The following is an 11,802-nucleotide window of genomic DNA, read 5'->3' on the forward strand; positions in this document are numbered from 1 at the left end:
TCTCGTATCAGAATTCTGAACTTTGGTAAGAAAGTCAATAAAGTATTAATTTTTAGAAGTGCAGCTGATTTTTGAGTACATGTCAAAGCTAGTAGGAGCATAAGTGTTATGCTAATAATCATCGTGTTAGTGGGAGCATGATAATTATGATAAGTATTGCAAGTTAGCAATGTTAATTATAGAAAAGCAAAAGTTCAATTGGGAAAAATTGTTTTTGCTATAATTAAGGGAGAGGAAATAATACTTCATTTCAATTCTAAAAGCTTAGATTGAGGTTTTAATCATCTTTAGTCAAGGATATATATATATATATATATATATATATATATATATATATATATATATATATATATATATATATATATGAATTTTATGTTGGAATGGCTCAACATAAGGAAATTCTATATATGGGTCCATTCTCTGCGTTCTAAAATTTGATTATGATTACGGCATCCCTTTTCATAATCTGAATTATGAGAACTTGGCTAATAGAAATAGAAATATTATAGCAGAAAGACTGATCTAGTATCATGTCTTTATGTGAGACATCATGAATCGTGTCCCATATGCTTCGGATATAGGATCGATTGCATGTGCTATAATATTCACCCTTTCTAAATTTTCCAAATGCTCAGGGCATTAAGAGGGGAAACGTCTCGAATTGGATATGACTAAAATGATTAAGCAATTGTCGAGGACAATCTAAGGTTTACCAAAGATTGGTTGCTCAGGGACAGTTAGAAGTATGGTGTAAATTTTTGCAGAGGACCATTTTGACATATTCTGAAAAGAGGCAACTCTTGTTCAGAAGTGATTGTCAAAATGAGAATATGGAAATATTCCCATAGGTGGAAGTTATTCATTAAATCTGTGTAAGATTAGGAAACTTAAGGCAAGAAGGATGTTCAAAGCAATGTACTTTGAATTTGAGACTTCGTTTCCATGGAATGATCTCCATTGGAATACTCTGTAATTTTTGTTGACAAGTCTTTGTGACTTTGTGCATAATCATTACAAGAGGATCAATGCATATAAGTTTAGAATCTAACAGATTTAGGTAAATGGCAGGAATTTGGAATTCTTGCATTTGCGGTAAGGATTTGGGATTGTGAAACGAGAATCATTGGAATTATGTTCAATCGATCTATTTCACAGAGTAAAGATCATAGACAAACTTAGTGTGCATACTTGGTGTATGGCATAACTAATGTTTAGACAAACATAGTGTGCATACTTGGTGTATGGCATGACTAGTGTTTAGAAAACATAGTGTACATGCTTGGAGCATGGGACAACTATTGTTTTTAATTCAAGTATAAAGTTGATAGTTTGAAACAGTATGCAATGAATAATGTGTGATCAATATGGTGATAAATAAAAGGTGTTCTATTTATATTCATAAGTTCTGAGACCATATTGGATTCGATTATTCTTGTGTTTCACTTTGCATGTTTTGACTTCCAGAATAACTAGGTCGTTCTTCCCGAATGACTAAGTTATTCAAACCATCCACAGTCGGTCATATGTTGGAAGTAGATATGAATCAAGACTGTCATGAAGCTGGTTTGTAAATGTCCAAGGTAGTGGACATAGTAAGAGTTGTTGCAACATTCATGAGTGCTCATAAGTTCTGAGTATTGGATTAAACTCACGCTCATTTGACTCACTTCATGGATTTTATCACGAGTGATCATGAGACGATAATATCTTATATTCTTCAAACCTAGAGATATGAGTTGTTTCCTACGAGTTGGTTATGCATTGATTGTACGTAAACGCATTGGTAACTCGATGTTATAAAATGTGCCTTTGTGTATGATTCAACAAGTAGTAGAACAAGCATATGAGTCGAAGTTTATCCATTCCTTTTACCCTTGAAGGGATAAAAGCGATATATGTGGGCCCCTCGATGATTTAGTGATGACACCCCGAAGTGCTTGGCCAAGCCTGAACTGATTTGATTTGTTCAATTAGTCGGTCGTCATAAATCGGAAATCGGGAAACAACAACTGGACAGAGAGAATGATTATAATCCATGTCTCAGTCCATATGATATCCAGAATGGAGGAATATATGATCCCTTATCTAATGGACAAGTCATTAACTAAGGTCATAGTTCGACAGCGGCTTTAAGAGCTACGATTACTAGTCGGGTTTTGGAGTCATACGCAATAATAGTTTTAGACTTATCCAAGTGGGAGACTGTTGGATTAGATGTTTAAGCTCATAACTATTATTGGTATGTATTCGACCCGAGAGTAGCATGGTCCATTTGGGTTGCACTTCACCGGAACAATTTATATGGATAGTCTTTTGAGAATAGTATGTTTATGATTTATATTAATATATTATAAGTTCTAATATATTAATATGGAATCATATTATTTAATTAGTATTGATCAAGAATTAATTTATAATTAATTTAGTGATCAAAAGGAACTAATTAAATATTGACTCTTATATATAGTATGGGCCAAGTTCATTTAGGTTGGGCTAAGCTTGCATGGATAGTCCATGGAGTTTTTAACCCATGGATCCTATGGAAATGAAAGGTCATGGGTATTAGGGTTTACATGGATGAAACCCTAATCCTCCATACTATATAAAGAGGTCCTTGGCACATGGAATGGCACTAATGTGTGTGTAAACAAGAGTGGGCCAATTTCTAGTGTGCTTACTATTCTCTCAAGTTTTCCAAGGTGTTTTTGGTGATTTGTGATTCCACTTGAGGCTTCCACACTATTGGGGCTAAGCTCTTAAAGTTCAAGACTTCAAGCCACATCAAAAGGTATGTCTTCTAACTAGACTTTTGTAGTATAGTTGCTTCATAATATGCTAGTTAGGATAAAACCTTGGAATATTGAATATTTGCATGTATAATAGAGAAAGCATAGATCCAAGGTTTATACGGTTGCAAGTACACCATAGGAGTGTTAGAATGCTCAAAACCCATCACCAGAGTCTTCACCCTACTCGATTCAATGAATAAGGGAGACGGTTGATGGAGGAGACGATGGATTTCAGACGTTGGTTCTATATTGGGGAAAAATCAACGACGAAGCTGTGAGAGAAAGAGGGATGATGAGACAATTGAAGAATTTGGGAGAAATATGGCATCGATTGATTTGGTGGAAATGATCTGAGTACCATAAATGCCCATCGATTAATTTCAATGTCATACCCCCGTGTGTTATTTTTTTCTACTTATTTACAAAAATGCCACAAATCATCTTGACCTTCTATTAATTTGATCTAACAGCTATTATTTGGTTCTCAGGTTCTCGGAATGTATGAGTTCTCAAATGATCTTTCATCTCCTCTTTCTTTCTCTCTCTCTCTCTCTCTCTCTCTCTCTCTCTCTCTCTCCTTATATATATATATATATATATATATATATATATATATATATATATATATATATATATATATATATACACTCTAATAAATGAAAGTTTTTCTGTCACTTGTCACACTCTCATTCAATTTGTCAAATGTCATTTTGTGGTTATTTTGAATTAATTTTTTTTCCACATGTCATTTTATGAGTTTTTCTATTTTATTAAATTCTATATAATATTTTAATGTAATAAATGCAATAAATATAGTAATAAATGGATATCAATTTCATTAATCAGTTTACCATTTAATTTCAAAATTCCCAAAATTAAAGCTCATAAGTTTCTTTTGTTTATTTATTTAATTAATTGTTTAAATTTAAAAGATAAAAAACATTTTCATTATAATAATTCATTATTTTTCTTATTTTCTTATAAATTCAAAGTTTTCAAATATTTTGACCTTTATATTTAACTTTTTTTTTAAAAACAAACTAACCCATGTAATACATGGATCTCACAACTAGTGTTTGTGTATATATATATATATATATATATATATATATATATATATATATATATATATATATATATATATATATATATATATTAGGAATCATATCAGTAGTGGTAATTTAAACACTTAATCACAATTAGTCTTTAAAAGTTTAAATCCTCGCCCAACCCTTTTGACTTAGGTGTTGTTTGTTTTTTTGAAGCAAAAATCCATAAAGTCTGCGGACCACCTCTGCAACCCTCTGCAGTAGAAGAGGTGGACCAAACGGCTGCAGACTGTAATAAGAAGCGTGTTTTTTTTTTAACATATGCATCCTGGTGCAGATATTAAAAAATTAAAATAAACTGATTTTATAATCCGAAAATAGTTTTTTAATACCGAAAATTTAATAATGTATGACATTTCGGCAAAAATTTATGATATTTCAGCAAAAAATAATGATATTTTAACAAAAAATAAATATATTTTAGCATAAAATAATGATATTTCATCAACAAATTATTATTATTCAATATAAAAAAAAGAAAAAAAATTCAACAAGAATAAACAAAATAAAACGAAAAAAATGTGAAATAAGATTTCAGCAATATATAATCGCTATTTTAGCAAGAAAAAAAAAAGAAAAATATGAGGTTGAAATAGGTAGGAAGAGGCAAAACAAGTGTTGCACCAAGAAGAACACGCGCAAAGGTTTTTTAATCCGAAGACTTCTGAAAAACAAATAGCTGCAAGATGAAAAGTGTTGTGCGTGTGGTGCGCCGCGCAGCAATAAGAGGTCTGAAGATGTTTTTTCCAAAAAACAAACAGCACCTTACACAACCCATAGGCTATGAGGTATTCATGATACAAAGGTTAGTGACTAATTATAAATTTCTAAATTCAAATAGTATTATGCTTAAATAGTTAACCCTAAATTCAAATAGCAAGGCTATGAGGTATTCATGATACAAAGGTCTCATGGGGATGTGTTGGAGAAGAGCAACCATCGTGCACACCACCTCGGAAGTTTCGTTGTGATGACGTGGAGCCACAATCATGGCTTCATGTGGTATATTCCACGAGAGACCACACTCTCTTCTTTTGTGTTTCTCTGGCTTCATCTTTCTTCCTTGTTCCTCTCTCTTCTTCTCGTTGCAGTACACCATTGGTGAGGTGGGTCACGATGAGATAGAGGTTGAGGTGGAAGGAAACCACAGTCATTGTCTAGATATACATCCTTATGCATGATAAGCTAAAAAAAATGCCCCATTAGAGAGAGGGATCGCGTAGGAAGCTTGGTGTAAATTGGTTAGCTGAAAAAAAAATATGGATCTATGCAATCAGAGTTACAATATTCGGCAGGTGGTATGTACTTACGTTTTGCTTATCAAATAAATATAAAATTCATAGTTATATGTTTAAATATGTTTGTGAAGAGATAGGATAAATAAAATTTAAAACAGGAAATAGTAAAACAAAAAATCCAACCCAACCCAACAAGAGATGAATGATGATGGTCAACGCCACACTAGTTTGAAGTGCATGAGACCAGGAGCGGGGTCGTCTAAAAAGCTTCTCCAGGAATTTATAAGGGTTTTCCATATTTGATCCGGAGCCTCTCTTATTTGAACGTGTTTGAGGTAATGAGACCAATAAGGGGTTCCAGCAGTTGTGATGGTCTTCTTCTTATCCAAGACCTCTCTCAGAATCAGTCTGAGAAAGTGATTCTTGTGTCTAAATTGCAAGTCTGGCTGTGCGAATACGTGCTTGGGATGGCAAATCTCAAAAAATGCATCAAGAAATGGGGATCTTTCCCACATGCATTCATCCTCACTCGTTTCAAACCACAGTTCTCGCACATTCGTAGCAGGAGGAGACAGGAGCTGTGTTCTTAGATCATCCATGTCGATGTCCATTGGCCGCTCAGAGTTGAAAGTTGTTATACGAACATCGCACTTGAGTGACAAGGCGAGTGCTTCCCTCATCTTAAGAAAAAGATAAGCATCAACAGGAAGGTCGACTCTGAGTGAAACCGTGATATGCATGAGAGTAGAGACCGGAAACAAGAGATCAGGCAAAGCACCGCCATCAAAGCAGAAAAAAAGTAACTTTGAAGCATGTACTTGTACCTCGATAAGCGTGCATGGGCACAACTGCAAGGTCAATCTCTTGATGGAAGCACATGCGAAATGGAAGCTTTTCAACATCCAAGCTGACATATCATCAAGAGTCAAACTCTCGAGGGAAGGAAATCCCGATTCGATCATGTGCAGACACGCGTTGTCAGTTATCACCCTACCACCTAACGTTAACTGTGTCACGCTGCTTACTAATGATATTGAATGGGCTTTGAATGGAAAATGTAGATTGCAGCTAAACACACCAAGATTCGGGACATCACTGATTTCCAAAGCAGTAGAGCATCGATATCCATCACCCACACATATTCTTAATTTGTAAAGACAAGGAAGGTTTTTAACCTTGATGGTCTTGAACCCCTCGCAAGAATGTGAAAGCACTATCTTCACAAGCAAGCGACAAGAGGACAATATGTCATGGAGGGCCTCTTCACTTATGCGCACACCATCAAAGTGCAGTTCCCGTAGGGACACACAGTTGATCACAGGAGTCGTTGGCATTGGCATCCAAACCGAATGGATCAGTGGGGATGAAACTCTTATCTTAGTTAGGTTTTCACCCGAGAGTATCTCATCTGGCAATGTAAACGGGGCACCATAAATTAAGATTGAGAGAGAAAGCTCTCTGAGACATGTTTTGGTTGCCACAGGTCTGATCCATTTTTCAGCATGAGAAGCCGACTCTAGGTTCTCAATGTCCATAAGAAGCTCAAACTTTTGGATTGGTATGTTAAAATGGAGATACCTTATGAGAGTCCGGTCCACATCCACCAGCTTCATGCTCTTTCCATTTTGTTTCTTGAGAATAAAAAACCTGAGGGTAGGGATGGTAGACCAAGCATGTAGCCATGACTTGGACAACAAGCTGGTGCGGGTAGCTTCTTTTACCGGCAACAGTGATTGTATATGATGCATCAACTCCGGAACATCTTCTACCTCTCGTCTCATCCTATAAACCCATAACAACACATAATCATTAATAATAAAAACCAACATCTTATCTTAATATACAACATAAGAGTATAGGTTTAAACTGCTTCAAACCACAAAAAATGTTCAAAATTTCTCTTCGTTTCGGTACAAAGAAAATCAAGACACACAAACATTGATTGATACCCAGAACTCCAAGCTTATAAGAAAAAAACCAATCTTGTAATTTGGAGTTTAATCGTTGTAGTTAATGCATCCAGTTTGATGCGGGACTTACACGCACCAAAGACCAACAACAAGATGCAAAACAAATTCGATGATTTACCTGATAACAAATCTCGAGAGACAAACCGCAGCAGCAGCCGGTTCATCGAGTGTGAGATCAATCGTTATTATTATTAGATTATTTAGGGCTCATGTTTTATTTAGAGTAATATGGAGAGTTTTTTGCAAAAAAGGGCCAGTTTTGATATTGCTTTGTAGAAATGGAGCTCTTTTAATTGTGGTTGTAGAAATGGTTAATTGTGGTTGTAGAAATGGGGTTCCTGGCCCACAAACTCAAGCCCACAAACTCAATACGTAAATGAAAGGAGCCCTCACAGACTTACAACATTGGTCCTTTACCTTTTAAAATATGTTAAAATTATATCCTTTTATATTTTTTTCTTCTACATTTACATAATTTATATAATATCAACACTTATAATCCCTCCTACCCTCCCAACCCACTCAACCCACTGTCATTTCAGCGCCACATCAACATTTCTCTTTCATCTCTCTTCCATCTTTCTCAACCCACAATACATGGAAATCATATCTTTCTCAACCCACTCAACCCACTTAATTTTTTATTTTAAAATAAACACAAACTAATAAAAATTATACAAAACTAATTTACATAATATTAAAAATATACAAACTAATTTAGAAAATAATTAAAAAAACATATAAAATTGTTTTGGTACAAGTTTTGATGCATAATGCACAAGTGATTATTGCTTGAATTGTAATATATATCTACTTTCGATATATATGTATACAAACTTATGTAGAAAAAAAACAAATAAATAAAACGTCACGTTTGCATATATGTATGCTATGCTTCTTGTTTTTTTTTCTTTGAAAAATTAAATGAAAAAGGAAATGCATGACCCACAAAACAAATTGATAAAGTTTCTTGCGGTTTCTAAAAGCCACTCAAACTAATTTTTCCAAACCCACTTAAACCGCTTGCTTGGAAGGAACGGTAACCCGACGATACCACCCAAAAAATTTGCAACCCGCCTTTCCATTCCGTTCACCCTTATAACTTACAGCATTGGTCCCTTGTCTTATAAAAATATGTTATAATTATAATCTTTTGTAAAAATATGTTACTACTACGTCTTATTAAATTTACGTAAATTTTAAATTTACAAAATAGTTCATAAAAATATTCAACATTGACCCTTATTTTATGAAATATGTTATTACTAAATCCTACTATATTTTTTATTTGTACTTTGTACATTTACTTAATTTTAATAATATTTAGCATAAATATATTATTTAATTTATAACTAACGATTATTAGTTTTCAATACCATATATATCTCATTTATATATTTCCATTAATACTAATATCAAATATTGTAATAATAAGAAATAAGAAAACACATAATTGATATTACATTACTTAAATTCAGAAATTATAGTACAAAATCACATAAGAAAATACAAGATCAACTAAACATGAAATTACAACACAATCAACCAAAACATAGTTTACTACTCATTGAATATTGGTTGAGAATTTGAATAATTTCTTCTATTATGACCTGGTTGGTGGCATAGTGTACATCTGCGAGGTTCATCAGGATGACGAATGTCCATCTCATTACGAATTCGGTTTGCACGCCTTCGTCCTCGATGAACGGAAAGTTTTGAGTAATCTGCTTCAATCGTCCAGTTTGAATCCAACCAATAATCAACATGAGGAAGTGGTACAAACCCAAAATTGTATTGTTGTCTGTACGTCATAGTAGTGTACACATTGTTCACAATAGAAAGAGGGTTGTCCCCTCTATTCCGACAAACTACAAGTGCATGTGAACATGGAAATCTCTCCATTTGCCACTTACCACAAGTACACATATGTTGAAAATAATTAACAGTTTGTGTATTTCCTCCAGTTCCATTTATTTGTGACCTTGTGACAATTCTGTAAACACCTTCATTATAGTGAAACTCAGATAAAACATGACTTTGTGCACGAGTGTCACGTTTAAGAAATAGACACCACAAACATTTTGGTAGAGGCGTAATACAGTTCATTGCAATAGCACTATGCTTTCTAAAAAGTTGCACAGTTCTATTGAATGTAAGGTCAATACACGCCCTAATTGGCAATTGTCTCGCTCCTCGTAATGCATTGTTCATACTCTCAGAGTTATTGGTCGTTAAGAAACCCCATGCCCCCATCGATGATTTTCATCATATAAAAGACATCATTGACATATTTTAATTTCCCTCAAATACTGACAAGCTTCCATGTTGATTGCTTTTATTTCCCTTATATACTTAGCGAAGTTCCTTTTTTGTGTGGTGCTACCCATAGACCAACAAATTTTTTTAAGGCTCACATTCTTGTACCTTTTCATTAGATTACTTCTGTCATGCCTCAGACAAAAACGATGGTATGCTAATGGCTCTTTCCACTCCTCTAGATTTTCCATTGCATGAATGATTCATTTATGCCTATCAGAAAGAACACATAACTGTCTATTTGGAGCAAAATAGATGCAAAATATTTAGAAACTATACATACCTTATATTAAATATATGAAAGAACTAATTATGTGAATAATATGGAAGCATGAAAGAACTGAGAAATGTGTGATTGAGTGGAAACAATTTTGAAAGAATGATGAAGAACCTTAACTCGTAAGATCAAATTTATAGCATCAAAAAGTAAAATAAATTCAACTAAAAAAATTTAGATATGACAATTCATGCATCTTTATTTTAAGAGTTTTCAGTAAACAGTGACATTTTTGTTTCGGATAGAGTGTTAGCTTTTACAGGTTCAACTATTTGATTGGACAATATATATATATATATATATATATATATATATATATATATATATATATATATATTAATATTTATTTATTTATTATTTATATGATTCTAACAATATTTATATGTTAATTGTATTTGTATAAATAAAATAATATTTAATATTACAAAATTTTGGAATATAAATGAGGTCGTTTGTGTCGTAAAAACAATTAAATGCTATCTATAAAATTTAATAATATATTTAAGCTAGATAATATTATATATATCAGGTAAATGTAGAAAAAAATATAAAAGGATAAAATTTTAACATATTTTAAAAGATAAATGATCAATGTTGTAAGTTTGTGAGGGCTCATTTTATTTACCTATTGAGTTTGAGGGTCAGGAACCATTTCTACAAACACAATTAAACTCCATTTCTACAAGGCTTTTTAAAAACAGCCCTTTTTGCAAAAAAAAAAACTCTAATATGGAAGATGCCAAACTTTAATTGTAACAATCTTATGTACGTAGACTAATTTCCGTTTTCCTTTTATATGCTATTAAGTATTAACCTTGAGGAAATGAGAGTTTTATTTACCAAAACATGTAACTAAAAAAATATATTTACCAAGTGGTAATCTGAAAAATATTTACTAAATAATACTAGTAAAATTATATAAAAAAAAAAAGTTTGTAGCGCTATATTTTATTTATTAAAGAAATCAATAAATAAATGATGATCCCAACATCTTTCCGTCAACCTTCTTTTTTTCTTATCTCCGTTGTCCTCACCGTTTTCTCTTGCCGGAAAAGTTTTTGTACTCCGTTCAATTTTACCTTTAGCCGAATAATATATGTGCCTTACTAGCCTGTATAGTACACGTTTTCAATGTACAAACTATCACAGTTTCATCTTACCTTTATGGCAATTTAATATTGTTCAATGTTAGAAATCCATCCGACGGACAAAAAAGAGGTTTCCGACGAAGAAGAATTAAAGGGGAGGGAGGAGCAGGGAGGCGAGTAGAGTTTTATTTTTGACAAAATTACAAAATTGGTCCCTGTGGTTTACAGAATATCGCACTTTGAGGACTTCCTAGCAAAAAGTCATGCCACTGGTCCTTATGGTTTCAGTTCATTGCGCGATTGGTCCTTGACCCTAACCCCGTCACTTTTGTACTGTTAGTGCAGGGGTATTTTTGTCTTTTCATTTATCAATACTAGCACCACAAAATCCTGCCATGCACTGAATAAACAAATATGTAAGAATTCAAGAATTCTAAATTCTCCATCAAAATTTGAAAAATTAATAAAGCTACCTTATTGTTCCTGAATTCAGATGTTGTTGATTTTGTGGATTCATATTCATGGTTTGTCTTTGAACATAACTTGGCATACAAAGCAAAGTTACTGGTAAATTTGAGACTTCACGACCACAAACATCACAGTTTTTGTTCCCCTTAACACTAAACCGTTTAACTGCACATTCTTCATGAATAAGTTTAAGCGCACCTTTGCAACTGCATTCCATCTTCAACTGATTACCTTCATCGCAGAAATCAAAGCAGATTCTGCAAATCGCTTATTCCTCATCAATCTCTTCATCGTTCTTTACTTCAACAGAACCGATTTGATCTTCATTTGAAACAAAATCGTTTCAACAAATTTGGAATATGAAAATCAAATCACTAGTATATATAATAAAAAACGTACCATTAGCACTCTCGACTTGATCATTATCCTTACGTGCTGCAAAAGAAATTGATCTTACGATAACAATGTTTCGCCCAGGTACAGATAGGGACCTTGAAACCGAAGCTTGAATCGCCCCAATTTGCACACAATTTTATCGATGTATGAC

At 33.2% G+C, this 11,802-nt stretch overlaps 2 protein-coding genes across 2 annotated transcripts; both read right to left on the reverse strand.

The window, feature by feature from the left end:
• Window positions 1-5,201: 5,201 nt before the first annotated feature.
• LOC145168965 (putative F-box/FBD/LRR-repeat protein At4g13965) lies at window positions 5,202-7,295 on the reverse strand. Its single transcript, XM_079087603.1, has 2 exons — window positions 7,225-7,295; window positions 5,202-6,918 (listed from the first exon to the last, which is right to left on the reverse strand). Exon 2 carries the CDS (start codon window positions 6,915-6,917, stop codon window positions 5,349-5,351), a length of 1,569 nt encoding a protein of 522 aa, XP_078943729.1. The 5' UTR covers window position 6,918; window positions 7,225-7,295; the 3' UTR covers window positions 5,202-5,348.
• Window positions 7,296-8,666: 1,371 nt separating this feature from the next.
• LOC145106257 (uncharacterized) lies at window positions 8,667-9,359 on the reverse strand. Its single transcript, XM_079043267.1, has one exon. The coding sequence runs from the start codon at window positions 9,357-9,359 to the stop codon at window positions 8,667-8,669; it is 693 nt and encodes a 230-aa protein (XP_078899393.1).
• Window positions 9,360-11,802: the final 2,443 nt, after the last annotated feature.

Source organism: Lactuca virosa, chromosome 4, assembly GCF_052849685.1.
Source record: "Lactuca virosa cultivar CGN04683 chromosome 4, Lactuca_virosa_CGN04683_v6, whole genome shotgun sequence".
Lineage (NCBI taxonomy): Eukaryota > Viridiplantae > Streptophyta > Magnoliopsida > Asterales > Asteraceae > Lactuca > Lactuca virosa.